Source organism: Pleurodeles waltl, chromosome 4_1 (genome assembly GCF_031143425.1).
Source record: "Pleurodeles waltl isolate 20211129_DDA chromosome 4_1, aPleWal1.hap1.20221129, whole genome shotgun sequence".
Taxonomy (NCBI): Eukaryota; Metazoa; Chordata; class Amphibia; order Caudata; family Salamandridae; genus Pleurodeles; species Pleurodeles waltl.
Genome location: NC_090442.1, coordinates 1,020,362,460 through 1,020,385,570, shown reverse-complemented (window position 1 = coordinate 1,020,385,570; position 23,111 = coordinate 1,020,362,460). Strand labels below are relative to the sequence as shown.

Below are 23,111 nucleotides of genomic sequence, written 5' to 3'. Positions count from 1 at the left end.
CATCACAGGAGCTCTGCAACTCACTCGCATCCCACTTCGGTCGAAAGATAGAAGAAATCCACAACAGCTTCAATTCCAAATCCTACCAGCTAACTACGAACACCCTCAAACCCCACGCTCCAAGAAACACCTACCTCCTCCACACCTGGACCCCGGTCAACACAGAAGACACTGCGAACACCATGGCCACTATCCACTCTGGATCTCCATCGGACCCCTGTCCACACCACATCTTCAACAAAGCCAACACCATCATTGCCCCCCATCTCTGCCACACCATCAACAGCTCCTTCGAATCAGCCACCTTCCCAGAGAGATGGAAGCACGCAGAAATCAACGCCCTGCTAAAGAAACCTAAGGCAGACCCTGAAGACCCCAAGAACTACCGACGGATCTCCCCCCTCCCCTACCCAGCCAAGGTCATCGAAAAAATTGTGAATAATCAACTATCCCAGTTCCTAGAAGACAACAAGGCACTTGACACCTCCCAATCCAGATTCCGCAAAAACCACAGCACAGAGACCGCACTCATTGCTGCAACAGACGACATCAGGACCATGCTAGACAAAGGAGAAACAGCAGCAATCATTTTCCTGGACCTTTCCGCAACTTTCGACACAATATGCCATCACACTCTCCGCACACGCCTCCACAACGCTGGAATCCGCAACAAAGCCCTGGACTGGATCTCGTCATTTCTCAAGGACAGGACCCAAAGAGTTCGCCTCCCGCCGTTCCTATCAGAAGCCTCCAACATCACCTGTGGCATCCCTCAAGGATCTTCACTCAGCCCCACACTTTTCAACGTATACATGGCCCCCCTCAGCAACATCGCGCAAACACACCATATCAACATAGTCTCCTACGCCGACGACACTCAGCTCATCATCTCCCTCACGAAAGATCCCACCACTGCAAAGGACAACCTCCACAACGGACTCCACGCCATAGCCAGCTGGATGGAAGCTAGCCACCTAAGGCTAAACACAGACAAGATAAAATTACTAATCTTTGCCACCAACCCCTCAGCCTGGAACGACTCCTGGTGGCCCACCTCCCTAGGATCCGCACCCTCACCCACCACCCACGCTCGCAACCTGGGCGTCATCTTTGATTCCACACTCAGCATGACTCAGCAGGTCAATGCCATCTCCTCTTCCTGTTACTACACCCTCCGCCTGCTCCGCAGAATCTTCAAGTGGATTCTCATCGAAACCAGGAAGACCTTCACCCATGCCTTGGTCAATAGCCGATTGGATTACGGAAACGCCCTATATGCAGGAATAACAAACAAACTTTAGACAAAACTGCAAAGAATCCAGAACGCATCCGCACGCCTCATTCTGGACATTCCATGCTGCGACCACATCTCACCCCATCTCAGAGACCTACATTGGCTACCAGTATCGAAGAGGATCACTTTCAAAATCCTCATCCACGCACACAAGGCCCTCCACAACACGGGTCCGACCTACCTCAACGACAGACTCACCTTTCACACCCCGACCCGCAACCTTCGCTCCGCCCAACCACGCCCTCGCCTACGTTCCTCGCATCCGCCGCACGACCACCAGAGGAAGATCATTCTCCTACCTTGCCGCAAAGACCTGGAACTCCCTACCACTCCACCTCCGCCTGACCGATGACCTTATATCTTTCAGGAAACACCTTAAGACCTGGCTTTTTGACCAGTAGCTTCCCCCCACCCCCCCGCGTCTTGAGACCTTCCAGGTGAGTAGTGCGCTTTACAATTCCCTGGTGGATTGATTGATTGATTGACTCAGAGGAGGAGAGCATCAGAGGACTTGACCTTGTGGTTTCAGTTCCTCTTTTTATGAGGTCAGAAATGATGTCAAAGTTCCTGAAGGAGCCCTGTTTTTTCTTTACAGTACTGATGCTTCCTAAGGGGGAAGTGGTCTTTTGGTATCTGGTCTCCATCGCCAGTCAGAAGGGTAAGGAAGTTTGTAAAAAGGGTATTTCCAGACCTCCTTTTCTTGCACAGGTAGTGATTGACTGACCAGAAGATGCAGGGGTGACACTTCAGTCATTATTTCCACGTATACAGAGTCCCGAGGAGGGTAACAGTTTTACAAAGGAGGGCATACAATCTTTTTTTGCCAAATGTAACTAGCAAAGACTGCCACATTGTTGATGTCAGGGAAGGAATTACCTCCAAAACACTCACCAATCAGCTTCCCATGGCTTGTGATTGAAAAGATACAATGAAAAGAAGAACAACAAGCATTTTCTCTGCAATAGGTCTAGCATTTCTGAGAGTTAGAGCTATTGGTGTTGTAAATGACAGTGGGCCTCAATACGAGTCTGGCAGCCACTAGACCGCCAGACTCTCGGATGGCGGTTGGACCGTCGTCAATGCGGCGGTCTGACCTCCACATTACAATCCTGGTGGTCGGGCCGCCAGAGAACCGCCAGCTCCTCCAGGATCGGAATTCCCGGCGGTCTGGAGATGGCTTTGCAGAAAGTGAACATTGCGAAGGTGCTGGTGCTCCCTGCGCTCTACAGCATTGCCGCTGGCTCAATTATGAGCCAGAGACAATGCTGTAGGCTGTTTCCCACTAGGCCAGTGGACGGAAGCTCAGGTTTCCGCCTGCTGACCTAGCGGGAAACTGTTAATGGGGCCAGCAGGGAGGTCGCCTGTATGGCGGCAATCTCCCCGTTGGAAGTTCGACTCATAATCAGCCCCAATGTCTTTTTCCTATGTATTTTGGTTTGGAGTCTAATGGATGCCAGGTGCCACAGCAATCCTCCCAGGTCTGTCACTGCAAGAGAGAGGACACAACAAGTCCGCCATCTTGGGAGTGTTTTTGACTCATTCCTACAGACTGCCTGTGATACCCTAGAGATGCAACCCTTTCTAGTGTGTATACCTAAACTTTTATAGCACCAAACAAGCCACACAAAGGCACCTTCATGGCATTTAATCCAGAGAATGAGGGTGTTAAAAGAGTTGGGAGCAAAGAAAAGGGAGCAGCCATATATTTCTGTGTGTTATACTTTTAAAGGAATTATTCTTCCATATTGGCAATACCAGCCTAAGTTTTTAAAACATTGAGACTAGATACAAAGAGAATTACAGAAGAGGCAGTTTAACTGCAAATGAATTATAATGATTTTGTTAAGAATGGCACCTACTTTGCAATGCTATGGAATATAAAAAAAAACAAGTTGTTCCCAGACTGTCCAATAAGCACCAGACAAAGAACCCTAGGCGAGAGGATGTGGCGTAAGGGCTACAGCTGTCACCCTTGGGTCTGAGGAACATGGTTTGAGTCTCGAAGCTGGTTCACCATCCTGTGATTCTAGGCAAATCACTTAATCTCCCCTTGATACCAAAAATTAATGTGTTCTTGTTTAATGTAACCGGTGCGCATGTAAAGCAATGTAATATCTTTGTATCAAGTTTGCACTAACTGAATTCAAATGAAGAGGCCCAATTTACATCCAAATCCTAGGGTTTTTTTTTGCCATCAAGCTTGAGGCCATGAAGTGCTTGGGTCTGGAGTCACGACTCCTTCTCCATCATTTTGGAGACAACACCTTTCACCATCTTCTTGCTTAGAAGTAACCTATGTGCTTGGTTGGTGACCCTCTGGAGGCTATCAAGAGCACATGCTGTCACCTAGAGTTAAGCTTTACTCAAGTCAGTTGGTTAATTCACCCACTGCAGAGGTCTTGACAGAACAAGAATGTCACAGATTACAATCCTGACATAGCTTTTACACCTCTTAATCTCTGCAAGGTCGATGCAAATGAATTGTAGCGATTTTGTTAAGAATGGAACCTGCTTTGCAGTGCTATGAAATGTCAGAACCTGTATTACCTAGCCCTTTATTAAAAAAAGAAGACTGCCCCAACACTCACCAAACAATTCTGTGGAGAGAGCTGCAGACTTTGGAGCTGGGGAAAATGATTTGAGTCTTGGCTCAACATACTGTGATTCTGGACAAATCTCTTGATCTCTCCTTGCTACCAAAAATTAATGTGTTCTTGTGTAATGTAACCGGTGCTCATGTAAAGCGCTGTAATACCTTTGTATCGAGTTTGCGCTATATAAAACATGCATAAAAACAATAAATAAATAAAGCACTCCAATACTTTTGTGTCGAGTTCGCACTACATAAAAGTGCAAAAAAAATAATATAAAAAGCCCCCTCAGACATTGCAAAGAAACAGCAAGATGCCTGAAACCAAGGAAGACGAAGAAACAACATACCAACACGAGGGAAGCGGTGAGGCAAAAGATAAAATAGTGCGCCACACTGAGGTACCTTCCCAATAGTGCAATAATCTATGTAACAGGGTCAGTCTCCAAGGCGGTACCAAAACAGCATTTACCAACGACATCAAGGGATTTTTGAAAGGCAGGCCCAGGAACGAATGAAAGTGATGGGCATGAAATGGGCGTGAATAAAACCCACAGAATAGATTACAACATGCCGAGATGAGCAGCGCTTGTGCCCTGCTATTCTCCACCTAAAAAAGGAAAAGTAAGGATGAAAGTTAGCCTTTTCCAGCCTACTTTGTTGTGGTCCCTCCCAATGCTGGATTTTACATGCACCTTTCAAATAATTTTGCTTTGGCCAGTCAGACACATGCTTGCTGTGTTCAATTCGCCCATTTTTATAAACCAAATTCATTGCATTTATAAAATGCTTTTTGTGTCAACCTATAACTTCTAGTTGTTTCTTTGAGATCCTTTCATCTTCAGGGAATGTATGGGTGGTCAGGACCCTCGAAGCAGAATTTATACTGCTGCCCTGTTAGACTTCCAAACACTTAGGCACCTCTTTCATGTGTTGGCTTTTCCTGCTTCAACAAGGAGCATTGTTTTTACACATTATTGTTTTTTCCAGTTTCTAAACTTAAATTGCAATATCAATTTGTAGAAATTTGCATTTGTTTTCTTTACATTTGGCAGAATTTCCAGTACACAAGCCTGGCATTGCTTTGAGGTCGGAACGGGAATTTGAGTCCTGCATGAAGGACCATCATGTTACGGAAGTGAAAGTAGTGAAAGGACGGAGGAGCGTTCCCAGTTCAGGTAATATGTGCCTCTGCGTACCTATGATTTACGGCTAAGGCTGTAAGTAATTTATTAGCACACTAGAAATACATTTCATTATATGAAAATCAGCTCTGGAACAATAAAGCGAAAATGCAAGATACAGTCATTCATCTAAAACTCCCATAAAAGTAAGCATCTAAAATATAACTAAAATGGAGACTTGCCAACTTCAAGAAGCTTTTTATCATGTGAAAAGGTGGCAAGGTATATGGAGGGGTAGGTCCTCATATCCATTACTGTATTTTCAGTTGTAGAAGGCCCATGGACAGTTGTGCAGCTCTGTACCGGAAGCTAGTCAAGACTCACACCTAGCTTCTCCCTTCATTCTCCCCACCAACCAAAAAAACAATAAAGCTTCTAAGGCTGCCATCTGTGTCCTTGGAGAGGTTGCACAACCCTCAATGGACATCGGCTGTGCAGAGCCTTCTCACATGAGCAGAAAACCCACTCTCAGTAAGAGTTTTCAGCTCATTTATTCTCCTACCTTGTGATATTGGCTCTTCACTAGATAGCCGTGTGAAGGGAGCTGAAATCATATGGAACAGTAGGACAGTGTGAATTGGTAGGTCTTCAAATGTCAAGATTACAATATAAACTGACACTAATTCACTATTCCAGTTGGGAATTCATCAGTAGAACACATGCTTTTAAAGTGCAAAGTTCCCTGGTGTACAGAAAGTAAAAAAAATAATGATTAGTCACCATCACAGATCTCAGTTAAAGTCAGTACCTTTGTGCACACGTACACATGCTGTAAAAAAGCAAAGTACCCTCTTGAACACAAAGTAAATATCACAGACCAGTCACCATTACAAATTAGGAAAATTCAAACAAGCACCGGAAGTTAACAAATGTAAATGCTATTGTTTAAAACCCAAGGTCCAATTCTGACTCACATAATGAGAGCAGGACACTTAAAAATCTTGGAACAAGCATGTTGAGAACATGTTGTGTAGGCAGTTCAAAAAGTTATCTAGTCAATTCCAAGGTGTGCCTTCCGGTATAAAGGACTTTTTATTACGTGTTAGAAATTTTAGCACTTTGCCAAAACATGCAAAAAAAGTAAAAGGTTGTACTTGGTAATGAACAACGTCATTGGTGAGAGGAAGAATGAAATAAATGGAAACTGAGGCAGAGTTTTACTGTCTATCAGGATGGTAAAGTCTGCAGAGAAACTTGGGGTAGAGGGAGTCATGTTTGTAATATAAAAATGACTGATTCAGGGGTAAACATTACTGTGAAATCAGGCTCTCCTATCACCATAGTGACAGATAAACTATATTCCAAGAAAATGTTATGTATAAAGATAGACTAATCCACACCAAAGTTTATGTGGCTCAGAGAGAATATAACATACTAGGAAGGAGAGACCAAGAAGCTTTTGGGATTGTGTGGAGAACAGGAAAGGAATTCCCAATTTCAGTTAAAGACATATTTATTCCATAAATTAGTTCCTTGGGACAGTTGTTTGATACCTACAAGTCTTTTTTGAGAAAAAGTGTTTTACAAAAGGATATGAGACTAGATTCCATGTCTGTATTCACAAAGTACAGACTGTTCCTTTGAGTATTAGGAGTCAAATGAAAGAACACTTAGACCATCTATTTAGTGAAAATGTTATAAAACCAACTGGCTCCTCTCAATGGATCCCACCAATTGTGGCTAAAAAAGACTGGCAAACTAAGGCTGCATGTAGACCTTAAGTCTTGGAGAAAAATTATTGTAGTAGATTGTTTTCACTTACCTACGATTCAGAATATGTTAGTACAACTGGGTGTGACAAAAGTGTTCTCCACTTTTGACTTAAGAACTGCCTACCACCAGGTTCAGCTTACTGAGGACTGTTGTTCTCCTACAGCTTTCAGCACTCTTTTGCATGCCATTTAGCCTAGCCCCAGCAATGACAATTTTTCAAAAACTGATGTTCCAAATTCTGCGGAGGGGGCAGGGTGTGGAAAATATACTGCTCTATCAGGATGTTATCCTAATATTTACCAATACCGAACACAGCCACTTGCAGATATTGTGTAAAGTTTTGGACATAATACAAAAGAAAGGAATCACTGTTAAAAGAGAAAAGTCAATTTATGTTAAAAGAAGTGACATTTTTAAGGCATAATATCTCAGCGTAAGGTATAAGACCCAAAACAGATATGGTAGAAGCCATTAAAGGTATCCTAAAGATATAGACCAGTTGAGGTCTTGTCTAGATCTATGTGATTATTTTTCATAGCTTGTAGATAATTTCACTTTGCAGACAGAAACACTAAAACAACTGTTTACATGTGTCTTGGAATACTTATGGGGGGAATGAAGAACATGATGCATTTGAGAGCTTATTTGCTTTAATAATAAGGGCGCCCTTGCTTCATGCTTACAGAGATGACATCAGATCTCAGTAATGGTGGATGCCAATGCCCTTGGTTTGGGGACGTTCTTGAGTCAATTGGTAGAGAGTAAGGAAAACACCATCGCATTTATCTTGAGGTGTTTATCTAAGACTGAGTGAAATTTCAGTACATAGAGAGGGAAAGCTAAACTTGCATCTGGGCAGCTACTTATTTTCCAACATACTTATGGGGCAGAGAGTTTTCCTTAGTTACAAATCATAAGCCTTTATCATAATTATTGAGTGAAAAAAGTATTTGCGGAGCAAGTCCAAGGTTAGTCTGATTGTTGTCCAAAATGTATGAATTCAACTTCAGGTTTAGGCAAATTCCCAGCAGGATTTATTTTCAAGAATTTCTCTTTAAATGGAGTCACATGATGACACTGCTGATCAGCTAGAGTGTGGGGTAGGTTTGATTGCTGATATGGTAATTTCTGAAGATGTTGTAACTGAATGTAAGGGAACGTTCAGATAGTTGAGCCATAGAAAATTGTAAACAAAGTGAACTGAAGTCATATTGCAAGGTTAAGGGTGTATTCACCATAGAAGAAGGATGAATTCTGAGAGGGAATCTAATAATTCTTGCAGCGGAGTTGAGAATATGTTGGATCAAGTTTGCTCATCAAGGGCATGTAGGATTGAATGGAACCCGGAAGAGGCTTCAAAGTTATTATTGGTTGCCAGGGATAGGTGCAGAAATTGAGGTGTTCAAAGCTGATTGTGTTGAATGCAGCAAAGCAGATACATCTCTTCACATATATAATGCTCCATTGTTGCCAGTAGAATTCCAAAGATAATCTTGGGAAATGTTGGGGATGGACTTCAGTGGACCTATGTACAATTTGAATGGAAATTTGAGGTCTTTACTAGTGATTCTTGATTAGCATTCTAAGTAGGTTGAATGTAAATTTCTGAAAGAACCCAACACTAGTGTGTCATAATATTTTTGAGAGAGTTGTTCCAGAGGGAAGGTGTTCTCAAATTCTTCCTGACATATAGTGGTACACAATTCAAGTCTTTCTGTCATCTTTTGGTATCAAACATTTTGTCTTGTACAGTCCCCAAGATAATGGGATAGTGGCGAGAGTAAATGGCATAATGAAAGACATCATTCAATTAGTGTCACCTGGTTCAAATGTCCTGGAAAAGTATGCAATAGATTAAGGAGCTATCCCAATACTCCTCATTCAACTACAGGGCTTCCTTCTCTCATGTTATTGAGGGGCAGTTACTCCTCAAGCAAGATGTCACCTGGTTGGTTTCTTTAGAAGACAAGTGTGAGTGACAGAATTCTCAGAGTGCAGGATGCATGCCAAAAAATGAATGATGCATATGTCAAAAGCAAGCAAAGTTTTGATGAGCAGAAGGATAGAGGTGGAAATTTTCTGGTTATGAATAGCAGGAAGATTAAAAGACTTCCTGGATCGAAGAAAGCTTCCTTGATGTTTTACCCCAACACACATGTAATCCAGATTTCTAATCATGCAGTTTTAGTAGAAATTGGAAAATTATAGTGCAAGCGAAGTGCAGCCACAGTTTAAAGTAATGATGTGAGTGATGCAGGCATGGGAGCAGATGACAGAAGAGGGCTGGACAGTTGGTTGTTTGGTAATGAAAATTACACAGATAGTGCATCAGCCTCTGAAGTGTTCATAAACAGCAGGGACAAAGATACACCTATAAGTTCATTCATTGACAGTCCCACAGAGGTGATGCCACAGTGGTTGAGATACCGCCAGCTGGGTGTCGTTGTGTAAAGAGACATACCTGTGCATCTAGACATTTGAAGGATCACGTATTACCTTAAATATGTTTTATTTTATTATTTTGTTTATGTTCATTGTGATGTAATTTGGGCACTGTAACAGGATGATGCTCTTAGGTTATTGTAAGGAGGGAGCTGTGTTATAGGTTTATTACTTGTGTTGTTTCTTTAACTCTTTAAGCATAGGATATTAGATCTAGGTATGCATCTATGGTATTTGGCCACCTGTAAACGTCCTGCCATAGACCTCTGTTCTACGGCATCCAGGGAGGTGAGTGTGGCACCAGGTCAGTTTCTTAGTCGCTTAGTTTCTACCCTATTTATTTATTGTTTTGCCTTCATATTTCATTATTGGACTGGCTTGCTTTGCCAGTAAATAATTCTGTGTTGTCCGTAGTTAGGGCACTGTGAGTTCTGTTAGCCGTGTCTCTGGTGTTGGTTGGTTGATGTGTGCGTCATACAGTTGACGTTATTTTTGTTAGATTCAGCCACGTTTTTCCAGAAATCTGAAGCAGTCCCATGTCTGATGTGAATAGCTCATCCTCCAGTGTATTTTTTGTGGTGTGGCAATTATGGTCTTGCATTAAAAAAAGGAAAAAATACAGTGACCAGAATGCAAAGGAACCAAGATTAAATAAGCTACACACCTGTCCGCAAGGAACTTGGGAGCTCTGGTTTTCCTCTATGTGTAATTGCAAACCACAGGGCAGATGTACTATTTACTGCTACCAAAATACTGTTCACAATTTGCGACCAGTATTTTTGCGACCTGTGCAGAATTTCGGAAACCAAGATTTGTAATAATAGTTTAGTTGTTAAAATTACAAATCGTAGTAAGTGGGAATCCGACGTACCTCATGAACATTAAAGAGTTAGGTTGGAAATTGGAGCTCACTACTATTGGAGGCAATCACAGGAATGGTGGCTTACTGGGGTCAGGCAGAATAACATGTCTGTGACTGTTGTTTAACCCCTTAGCAGCTGGGCCTTTTCCCTCCCAGTGCTGAGCCTTTTTTTGGCTATTTGAGCTAGTTTGCGCTTAGGCCCCCATAACTTTTTGTGCACATAAGCTATACACACCAAATTTGTGTCCTTTTTTTCCAACATTGTTGGGATTGTAAAAGTACCCAGAGTTTGTGAGTTCCCTTGGAGGAGACCAAGAAATTAGCCAAAATACAGTTAAAATGTGTGTTTTTGTTTTAAATGGGAAAAAAGTGCTGCAGAAAAAAGCATCTGTTTTCTTCCCTCCAAATGGCATTAACAAAGGGTTTGCAATGCTTAAATCACCAGCTTTCAGGAACAGCTAGACTTGAATCATAAAATCTAATTTTTCAACACAGTTTTGGCATTTTTCTGGGACATACCCCATGTTTACTATTTTTTGTTCTTTCAGCCTCCTTCCAGTTAGTGACAGAAATGGGTGTGAAACCAATGCTGGATACCGGGCAGCTAAACATTTCTGAAAAGTAGACACAATTCTGAATTCAGCAAGGGGTAATTTGTGTAGATCCTTCAAGGTTTTCCTACAGAAAATAACAGCTGAAATAAACATATTGAAATTGAGTTGAAAAAACAGCAATTCTGTCCACGTTTTCTTCTGTAACTTTTTCCAGGTATTGCAGATTTTTTAAAGCAATATACCGTTAGGTCTGCTTGACATTTGAAAGGCAAAAATGTAGAGAAAAACTATTCGAAATAACACTTGTTCTTCTATTCTGTGTTCCCCCAAGTCTCCCGATAAAAATGGTACCTCACTTGTGTGGATAGGCATAGTGACCGTGAAAGGAAACGTCCCAAAACACAACATGGACACATCAAATTTTTCCATTGAAAAATGAGTTTTTTGCAAAGTGCCTAGCTGGATTTTGGTCTCTAGCTCAGCCAGCACTTAGGGAAACCTTCCAAACCTATACATTTACGGCAAATAGACACCTAGGGGAATCCAGAATGGGGTGACTTGTTGGGCTTTTACTGAGTTTTATCACCCAGAATCCTTTACAAACCTCAAAACTGGGTTCTTCACATTTCAGTGCTGCAAAGTTCTGGAATCTGAGGGGAGCCACAAACATTTTTCCACCCAGCATTTCCCCAAGTCTTCCGATAAATATGGTACATCACTTGTGTGAGTAGGCCTAGTGCCCACAACAGGAAATGCCCCAAAACACAATGTGGACACATCACATTTTTCCATTGAAAAATTATGTGTTTTTTGCAAAGTGCCTAGCTGTTGATTTTGGGCTGTAGCTCAGCCGGCACCTAGGGAAACCTACCAAACCTATACATTTATGGAAAGTAGACACCTAGGGGAATCCAGTATGGGGTGACTTGTGGGGCTTTCACTGGGTCCTGTCACCCAGAATCTTTTGCATACCTCACAATTGGGCTAAAAAAAATACTCTTTCTTCACATTTCGGTGCTACAGAGTTCTAGAATCTGAGGGGAGCCACAAACTTCTTTCCACCCTGTGTTCCCCCAAGTCACCCGATAAAAATGGTACCTCGCTGATGTGGTTAGACCTAGTGCCCGCGACAGGAAATGCCCCAAAACACAACATGGACAAATCACATTTTTCTAATGGAAATGGAGGTTTTTTGGCAAAGTGCCTAGCTGTGGATTTTGGTCTCTAGCTCAGTCGGCATCTAGGGAAACCTACCAAACCTATACATTTATGGAAAGTAGACACCTATGGAATCCATAATGGGGTGACTTGTGGGGCTCTCACTGGGTTCTGTCACCCAGAATCCTTTGCAAACCTCAAAATTGGGTTATAAAAACACATTTTCCTCACATTTTAGTGCTGCAACGTTCTGTAACCTGAGGGGAGCTACAAACACCCAGCATTCCCTTAAGTCTCCAGATAAAAATGGTGCCTCACTTGTGTGGGTAGGCCTAGTGCCCGTGTCAGGAATGGATCACAAAACGGTTAATGTAAGCCCTTACATGAGGGCAACTATTGACCCTGGTTTGATCCATTCCTGACGCAGGCAGTATGTACATGCACTCAAGTGGGGTAGCATTTTTGTCAGAACAGGTAGATAAACACTGGGTAGGGTGGTAGGAATTTTGTGGACCCCAGCATATTCCTGTAGTTTGTGTGACAGAAATGCAAGAAAAAATAAGAGTTTTTATGCAACATTTCACCTTTGCAGGGTATTCTGGGTAAAAAAACTTTAGGGAATCCACACAAGCCACTCCTCTGTAGACTCCCCCGGGTGTCTACTTTCCAGAAATGTCTGGGTTGGTAGGTTTCCCTATATGGCCGCCTAGCCCAGGACCAAAAACGCAGGTGCCTGCCTTACAAAAAAAAAACAGATTGTTTTGTGATAGATAATTTTTATGTCTCCACAATATGATTTAGGCTGTTGAATTTGGGGCTGAAATAAATTGAGGAGCTCCCAAGAGAGCACGGTCTCTGTGCTTGTCGCCTGCTCTCTGGGTTGGGCTAACCCGCTATTGTCCCTCTGCATTGACTGTGCTTGCAAAGGGACAGCAGGATTGTCCTCATCACCTTCCTCAGAACCACTGAAAGAGGAGTTGTCGGATGGGACTCCTCCGACTGAAAAATCACTCCCAGAGTCTGCGGCATTGTCCTATCCCTCAGATGCTGTCTCAGTATCTGCCGTCTCAGTCTCTGATCCTATGTCAGAGCTGTCCTCTATAACCCGAGTAAGGGCTTAAGCAGCTGTCATTCAAAGTGACGCTATCTCTGCTACTGGCTAGACTGTCCCTCTAAAACACTAGCCTACATAGACAGTCACAAAATTGCTGGTGGGTGTTTGTGTGATGCGTGCAACAGTAGAGGTCACCTTACCTTCGCTATTTCCCATGATCTGCACGTTCTCTCAAGACATTCAAAAAAACAAAAAAGACACACTATTACTTCACCTTGTCACATAGTAATCGTCACAGTCTTTAGCGCGTCTTGTGCCAGGTCCGACAGATCCTTCAGTTCGAAGAAAACGCACTGAGACAGAAGAGCACAGAGACTCGAGATGGCATCCAAAAGCACTGAACGTCTCGACGTCGAAGAGGAGGAGATCATGCACACGGCTGTCTCTGTTCGAGAATCCGACTCCGAGTAGGAGTCCGAGGAGGACAGACCGGTCACGGCAGGACAGCACGTGAGTACGCCAGCTCCTGTCCCGGCCAAGCCCAAACATAAGGCCTTGGGATCGACACTGTCGGAAGGCCATGGCTCGACCCTTAAAAAGACCTTCGGTGACCAACCCAAAACTTCGGCACGAAAAAGGCCACGCCACCCAAGCCTTCGGACTCGAACAGAGGCTCTGTCTCAGAGTCCACCAAGCATCGATCCTTTGAATCAAAACCTCGAAAATTGTTCTCGGAGCCGAGGCCATCATTCACCCGAGCCTTTCGATACCAAAAAAACCAGCTTCAGAGCCAAAAAGGCCAATTTATACAGAGGAACATGGACTTTCGCAAGCACTCAAAGAAAGCCATAAAATAACTGAGGAACACTCACAAATGGAGACAATAGATGAAAGGCAAGCCAGGATTCACATACACAAGGACACTGGCAGAACTATAACAGCACCTCCTCTAAAGCCTAGGAGGAAATTAGCCTTTCAAGAAGAATTGGGCACTGCTCAGCCACCAGCTAAAGTGCCGAAACCCAAAGAGAAACCTCCACCTCCTCAATTTTCTCCTCCTCAGTCTCCTCATTTGCTTATCTCTCCCCCTACTAGTCCCATGCCTGTGCAATCTCCTGTACATTAATTTGATTCACAGCATGACAATGTGGATCCATGGGATCTTTATGATCCAGATCCCATTCCAGATAACAACCCAGACTGCTATCCCTCTAAGCCATCACCACCAGAGGATAGTACAGGCTACACTCAGGTCATAGCTAGGGCGCCATCCTATCACAATGTCGCCATGCACACTGAGCCGTTAGAGGATGACTTCCTTTTTAATGCACTCTCCTCTACACATACCACCTATCAGTCGCTTCCCATGCTCCCAGGCATGTTAAAGCATGCAGACCAAATATTCAAGGAGCCAGTTAAGACTAGAATAATTACTCCTAGGGTGGAGAAAAAATATAAGCCACCTCCCTCTGATCCTGCCTTTATCACACAACCACTGCCTCAGGACACTGTAGTGGTAAGCGCAGCCAGAAAAAGAGCAAACTCGCAGTCATCAGGGGATGCACCCCCACCAGACAAGGAGAGCAGAAAGTTTGATGCTGCGGGCAAAAGGGTGGCATCTCAGGCAGCCAACCAGTGGAGGATAGCCAACTCCCAGGCATTGTTGGCTTGATATGATAGAGCCCACTGGGATGAGATGAAAGACATAATACAGCATCTCGCCAAAGAACAACAGAAAAGGGCACAACAAATAATTGAGGAAGGGCGTGCTATCACAAACAATCAGATCAGGTCAGCCCTAGACTCTGCAGACACAGCAGCTAGAACAATCAACACTGATGTCACCATAAGAAGACATGCATGGCTTAGGTCTTCAGGATTTAAGCCTGAAATACAACAGGCTGTCCTCAATATGCCGTTTAACCAAAAACAGCTTTTTGGCCTGGAGGTAGACACGGCTATTGAAAAAATGAAAAAAGATTCGGAAACAGCTAAAGCCATGGGTGCTTTGTATACAACACAATACAGGGGATCCTTTCGTAAGCCCCAATACAGAGGTGGATTTAGAACCCAAACACTTGAGGCATCCACCTCACATCAAAGTCAGCCTACCAACCTCAATATCAAAGAGGTGGTTTCAAAAGGACTTACAGAGGCAGGGGAAAATATCAGTCAACAAAACAAGCCTCACAACAGCCAAAGCAGTGACTTGATCCATCCCTTCCCAATTCACACCTCACCTGTGGGGGGAAGACTGCAAAGGTTCCACAACAATTGGCTACCCATCACCACAGACAACTGGGTATTATCAATTATCCAAAATGGCTATTGCATAGAATTGGCACAAACTCCACCAAATATTCCACCAAAACCACACAACCTGTCCACACAACATATCGCCCTGTTACAAGAGGAAGTAAAATCTCTATTACTCAAACAAGCAATAGAGCCAGTGCCACAAAATCAACTAGGAACAGGAGTTTACTCACTGTATTTCCTCATTCTCAAAAAAGACGGAACCTTAAGGCCAATATTAGATCTCAGAACCCTCAATCTTAACATCCTGTCAGAAGACTTTCACATGGTAACACTACAGGATGTTGTCCCACTACAGCACAATTTCATGGCAACATCAGACCTCAAAGATGCGTATTTTCACATACCCATCCATCCAGCTCACAGAAAATATCTCAGGTTTGTGATTCAAGGAAAGCATTATCAGTTCAAAGTGTTACCCTTCGGAATAACAACAGCTCCCAGAGTATTCACAAAATGCCTGGCGGTAGTTGCAGCCTACCTAAGAAGGCAACACATTCATGTCTTCCCATATCTTGACGATTGGCTAATAAAATCCAACAGTCATACACACTGTCAAAACCATACGCATTATGTAATACAAACCCTACACAACCTAGGGTTCTCCATAAACTACCAAAAATCACACCTACAACCTGCGCAAATTCAACAGCATTTAGGAGCCACACTAAATACGCAAACATCGCTTGCAAGCCCAAGTCCACAAATAATACAAGCATTTCACAATATATTGCCACAAATACAGCCAGCCCAACAGCACACTGTCAAATTCGTCATGAAACTGTTGGGCATGATGGCATCCTGTATAGCCATTGTCCCACATGCAAGACTAAACATTTGGCCTTTACATCAGTGCCTTGCACAGCAATGGTCACAGGCACAGGGTCAACTTCACGATCTAGTGTTGATAGACCGTCAAACATGCATATCACTTCAGTGGGGGAATTCCACAAACCTAAACAAAGGGAGGCCATTTCAAGACCCCATGCCTCAGACCATACTTACAACAGATGCATCAATGATTGGCTGGGGGGGCGCACCTCAACAATCACAACATTCAAGGACAATGGGACGCCAAACAGAGTTACACATAAATCACTTAGAATTGCTAGCTGTATTCCTAGCACTCAAAGCTTTTCAGCCTCTTCTCACTCACAAGAACATCCTTATCAAAACAGACAACATGACAACAATGTATTACCTAAACAAACAAGGAGGTACCCATTCATCCCAACTCTCCCTCCTAGCCCACAATATTTGGCAATGGGCAATCCACAACAACATTCACCTGGTAGCACAATACCTTCCAGGGATACACAACCAATTGGCAGATGTTCTCAGTTGAGATCATCAACAAACACACGAGTGGGAGATTCACCCTCAAATGCTTCAACTATACTTTCACCATTGGGGAACACCAGACATAGATCTATTCGCCACCAGCGAAAACGCAAAATGCCAAAACTTCGCATCCAGATACCCACATCCCCTATCCAAGGGCAATGCTCTAAGGATGAATTTGTCAGGGATATTTGCTTATGCTTTTCCCCCTCTTCCGCTCATTCCATTTCTAGTCAACTGCATCAAAAAAAACTCATACTCATAGCGCCAACGTGGGCACATCAACCCTGGTACACAACACTATTAGACCTGTCAGTAGTACCACATATCAAACTCCCAAACAGACGAGATCTGTTAACACGAAACAAACAACAGATCAGGCATCCAAATCCCAACATACTCAATCTAGCGATTTGGCACCTGAAGTCATAGAATTTGGGTTTCTACAACTACCAACTGAATGTATGGGAGTAATTAAACAAGCAAGAAAACCCACTACCAGGCAATGCTATGCCAATAAATGAAAATGATTTGTGTATTACTGTCAATCTAAACAAATTACCCCTCTTTCAGCATCAATACAAGACATTGTATGTTATTTGCTTCATTTGCAAAAAGCAAACTTAGCTTTTTCATCCATAAAAATACATCTCACTGCAATCTCTGCGTATTTGCAAGATATACACCACAGCTCTTTTAGAGTTCCTGTTATCAAAGCCTTCATGGGAGGATTAAAACGCATCATTCCACATGTGAAATCTAAACATAGTGCTCACAGAACTTATGGGTCCACCATTTGAACCTATGCACTCATGTCAGATTCAATACCTAACATGGAAAGTTGCCTTCCTAGTCGCAATTACTTCATTAAGAAGAGTTAGTGAAATCCAAGCTTTCACAATTCAAGAACTGTTCATACAGGTACACATGTCAGAGTCACCAGATCCTCAGGGTCCGTGCACGTTCCCAACACTTCCACCACAAGACAGCTCCAATACTCTGATTAGATTTATCACAGAGTCTAAGAGAGTCCAAGTGGGGAAAAGGGGATTAGGGCGGGAACAGCTGGGAAGGAGACCTGTAGGAAGCAAAAGGTTAAAACACAACATCAAAATTACATCTCATGAAATCAGTACCATGCTACAACTCTAAGCTTTGTCTTTTCCGAAAAACATGAACAACCCTAGAATAATCCTAAAACTGACTAGGCTTCAGATGACCGAATACCTGAGGAGGAAACAGGAAAAGTTAAATAGGACTTTCAGATTCAAGTACTTTCTTTAGCATGAGAATCGGGAAATTTCTAAACAACCGTATGAATCTCCTTTTAGGAATACATATCAGGAACACACAGAATTACCTCTAGACCTCTGGTATTGTGTTGTGTTCATCTCAGAAAAAACATTGGGAAGTAAATTGCGCACACTGCAGATTTTTATATGAGTATTAAACACCATAAAGGTTTGTGCACCATGAAATCACACAACGTAGATTCAAGGAATAAATCACGCGACGTCTCAACTTGCAATGCTATCAAGAAAATGTCTTAGAATGGTAGCGCACAGTAACTTACATTATTTATACACGAGGAAAGAATTGCGCGTCTTGCCGATTCAAATGCCACCATACAAAAGCCAAGAAATGGTAGCGCACAATGAATAACATGAAAAAACACTCAAGGAAAGAATCGCGCGTGTTGCCGATTCGAATGCCACCATGTAAATGCCAGAAAATGGTAGCGCACAATAAACAGCATGAATTACACACGAGAAGTGAATTGCGCGTTTCGCCGATTCGAATGCCAACATGTAAATGTCAAGAGAAGGTAGCGCGCAATGAACAACAAAGTTAAATGCTCATGAAACGAGTTGCACGTCTTGCCAACTCGTAAAACATCATGTAAATGTCAAGAAATATCAGCGCGCAATGAACAATAATGTAATAACGAAGTCAAATCTTTATGGAATAAATTGCGCGTCCTCCCTATTTGCAAACCACCATACAAATGTCAAAAAATGGCAGCGCACAAGTAATCTGTTATTCTTTTAAGAATTAAAATCAAGAATATGAAGATTCTCAATTACGGTGTTGGGAAATGTCCAAACACCGTCTTACCACCTGGAAACAGTGATCACCAATGAGAGATGAGTGCAGAAGACTGGAAAATCCAAATAGGCCTCCGGGACAGGAGCTCAGGAAGAAGCTGCTGCTCTGCACCGGGAGCTCTGAATAGTGAGCACTGGAAGTTGGGCTGACTCTCTTTTATAGAGTCTTGGCCCAGCCTAGAACCACGCCCAGGCATGTTGCAGGGAAAGTCTCCAGAAGGCCCTGGAAAGGGACCACACCCTAACACACTCTGAATGTCTGCAGCAACACATTGTAAATGTACAGTATTTATAAGCACCTTAAAAAATAATCTTTTGGATGGAATTCTGCAATGCAAAAGGTTAAACAATAACATATCATCACAATGCATAAATTACTTTATCTTGCGAGTGTTGGGTTTTTGCATTCTAGATACCCGTAAAGCGCGCACTGTCCTGGTGTTGACACACAAACATAAAATTGTACTTCGAACTAACCCTAAATTTCTCCCAAAATGTATATCACCATTTCATATCAATCAAACAGTGGAACTACCAGTCTTCTTCCCACAGCCAGACTCTGTAGCAGAAAGAGCCCTGCATACATTAGATATTAAAAGAGCCTTAATGTATTACATAGATAGAACAAAATCATTTAGGAAAACTAAACAGTTATTTGTGGCGTTCCAAAAACCACATACTGGTAACCCTATTTCAAAACCAGGTTTAGCAAGATGGATAGTAAAATGCATCCAAACATGTTACCTTAAAGCTAAAAGGCAGCTCTTAGTTACACCTAAAGCACATTCCACACAGAAAAAGGGGCTACAATGGCTTTCTTAGGAAATATACCAGTGGCCGAAATTTGTAAAGCAGCTACTTGGTCAACACCACATACATTTACCAAGCATTACTGTGTAGATGTGTTAGCAACATAGCAAGCCACAGTAGGTCAAGCTGTACTAAGAACATTATTTCAAACAGCTTCATCTCCTACAGGCTAACCACCGCTTTTATGGGAGGTATAACTGCTTTGTAGTCTATGCATAGCATGTGTATCTGCAGCTACACATGCCATCGAACGGAAAATGTCACTAACCCAGTGTACATCTGTTCGTGGCATGTTCCGTTGCAGATTCACATGCTCCCTCCCTCCTCCTGTAGCCGTTTAAGTTCAACTTTCACTTGTACATATGTATATATATATATATTCCATGGACATCTCTTTTCTTTATACTCTATCACTCCTACCTTACCCTCTGCGGGAAAACAATCTAACATGGAGTCGATGCCCATGCGCAATGGAGCCAAAGAAGAAAAACAACTTGTAACACTCCGAGCCCAACACTAGATGGCAGACTATGAATAGCATGTGAATCTGCAGCGGAACATGCCACAAACAGATGTACACTGGGTAAATGACATTTTTCATATATATATATATATATATATATATATATATATATATATATATATGTAACCTATATGTAGATCACTTTTATATGTGGGTTTGGTTTCCCTGGGGGTGATCACAGCCCCCAAGGAAACCACACACGTATTGACAAAAGTGATCTTCATATATATATATCTATATAGGTCTATATCTAGATCTAGATCTATGCTTATAGATCAATATATAATATTTAATAGCTGTATGGTTTCCCAGGAGCGGGGCGATCGTGGCCCCCAGAGAAACCATACAGCTATTTAAAAAATTGCCCCCACAGGGGGTCAGCCCTACTCCCAGGAGACCCCCCTGTCAGTTATATTTAAAAATATATATATATATATATATATATTTCTTTTTTTTCACCTCTGGAGGCCCTCCCCCACCCCGGGTAAACTAAAATATTTATTTTTTTAAATATGCCCCTTGGAGGGAACGGCCCATTTTCACAGGGGGCCGATCCCCCCCCCCCCCCCCCCCCCCCCCCCCCCAAACAGTAATCCCTGGATCCCTGGTGTCTAGTGGGGTTTCCTGCAATCCACGGCGACGAAACCAATTTAGGAAGGCCTCGTTTGAAAGGGGAGAATCTCTTCCTGAATAGTGGGAAGGCCCTTTCGGGCCCGTTTTCCCCACCGGAGCAGAAAGCGGTCTTACCTGCTGCTTCGTGCTCCAGTGGGAAAACGAAGCGTGACATCCGTGAGTATCTAGGCGCGCTGATGTCACAGAGGGGCAGGTGGGAGACACAGAAGCTCTTATGTGTCCCCTGAGGGTGGTTTTAAATTTAAAAAAACCTCCTCCGGCGCAGCATACCAGAGGATTTTTTAAACCCCTCCCTGGCGTCGGTACTGGTCGTGACCTGAACCGATGGGGTTAATAAAGCAAAGTTTGTTTAAAATGCAGCCCATTTTCCTTACATGAAACAGGTTGTGCTTAAAAAGAAATGTTTACACTTTTTTGTTTGTGTAAACGTTGGCAGTGGTCCCTTGACCACTGCTTACTCTTCAACAGACTTTAATTTTTTTCATTTACCAAAGGGAAGTAGGCCCTACGAAACCCCTTTCCATTTTCAAACGCATTACCACCTGCTTTGAGGTTTTGGTAAAATGTCAATGTATTGTAACTAGATTTTGGTTGCAAAACTTTGATTTGGTATTTGGAAGAGTCGCGTACAACACACCTCTTCCAGATACCGAATCTATATGCGTTCGAAATACCATTTTAGGAATCGAAAAACCTTTATGGCTCCTAAAATGGGATAGTACGTTACAAAAACATTTTAAGGGCCGCTCATGCTGAATTGGAGCATTCTCCTCCATTAAAATGCTTAGCACCCTGGCTCTTAGTATTGTACATTATGTTTGCTCAGTTCGATTAGATTCCTTCAGGTGTGGGCATTCATTAGTTGACTTGCACCCTCCTAACCTTATCTGATGGGTTAATTACTCTTGGCTTGTCTTTTTGCTGCAGAAAAAGCAATGAACACATCAGTTCCTTCATTCAAAATCAAAGAAGAGCAAGATTCTTATTTTGTCAACTATCCGGACTCCGAGTCAAGGGGAAGCGCTGGTAGCCCGACAGGTGAGCTGATGTGACCCATGTCATTTGAACAAGCCCTTCACCCCAAAGCATTTTGTAAATTATATGCAGCTTATATACAGTAAAAGCTTCTCAGCATCTCGTCTCATTCCCTTTTCTAGTCACTGTCCTCTGCTTTACCTCTTTGCTCCACACTCTCACTAGACTAAAATACTGTACAGATAACAAACACCCCTGCACTACACATTCCTCTAATCACTCTCTCTTTCACTTCCACACCATGCTCCCTTGTCCACTAACCACTAACCACTGCCCTTATGACTTGCTTTATTGCCTTTGCAGAAGCTGTCCCACTCACTAAACTTCCCACCTTCAGCATCCCATCACTGAGCTGCTTCTCCTGTCACAAGCATCAGTCAGCATGTTGTCAAACCTCCTTGTCTCCTTCCATTCTCCAGTCACCCTTTACTGCTTAATTTCTCTGCCCCTACTTAATTTCCCTGGCTTGTGGCCATCGACCTCACAATTTCATTTACATTTCTCCACTCCACACTTCCGCCACCACCCATTTAACCTACTGGTACACTTTCTCACTCCGCTAGTGATGCCTACTGCTGCCTTACATCTTCTAAACTGGTCCTAACTATAATCATGCATAAAGTTTCTTGTAACATTTTCCGATCATCACTTAGTGGAATGCAAACACTTATATAACATACACATAACAAACTATGCACAAGGCCACTCCCACTAAAAAATGCACAGTTCCAACATGTCATTAAGCTGTAAATCAACTGGATAGACATTTTTATGATGACTAATAGTCAACTTAACACCTGTGTCAGTCCGGTGTTTTTTTGGTGAGGATTGGGTCCTGGAGCTGGAGCTTCGATGTTTGTGCCGGGAGGAGGGTTATGGCATAATCTCCTTACTTTAGGCCCAACTCGGTACCTTGTATTGTCTGTTGTGCTCCACGGACCGGAGGCCGGGCTGCAAGTGCCGCTTCATGACCCTTTTTTCCCTCTCTGACTGCCTTACTCTGGCGAGAGGCATCCCAAGGAAAGTGCCTGATCTGCCACCCCACGGTGGCCTTTCACAACTCCCTAAGCTCGCTCAACTGTCTCTTTCGTCGCCAATCTGTCTGTGGGCTTATGTCCTCGGGCAGCTCCCCCCGCCAGCCCAAGTTCCCTCTACTGACAACAGGCAGAGCCATGGCTGCCCAGAGGTTGGACCAGAATACTTCCAGCCCTGCGTTGGTTAGGTGCACCCCTTCCTGTGTGAAATACTCTGGGCGTCTCAAGTTGATCAGGCAGTGCCTGATAGCATCCCAGCCACTGCCACACTGAGCTTCTTTCTGGATCTTTCAAGGGCGCCGGTGGACCAGGCCTCCCTCCATGTCTGCCTGGGTACAATTCCAGACCATTGTAGGTTTGCGCTACCCAATAGCCTGGCCGCTCCAATCAGGCCCCCCCTGATGTTCTCCAGCAGCCCTTTGCTACCCAGCTGTGCCAGCTGATTCCCACCAAGGTGCACTAT

General features: G+C 43.2%; 1 protein-coding gene across 2 annotated transcripts in view; it reads left to right on the top strand.

Annotated features, from left to right (window-relative positions):
• LOC138288358 (zinc finger protein 773-like) overlaps nt 1-23,111 on the top strand; it is a 127,625-nt gene that overhangs the window by 87,791 nt on the left and 16,723 nt on the right. For both annotated transcript variants that reach the window (XM_069229914.1, XM_069229913.1), the window contains exons 4-5: nt 4,940-5,062; nt 21,507-21,617. In XM_069229914.1, the coding sequence (XP_069086015.1) occupies nt 4,940-5,062; nt 21,507-21,617 (234 nt within the window). The remainder of the gene's footprint in view (nt 1-4,939; nt 5,063-21,506; nt 21,618-23,111) is intronic.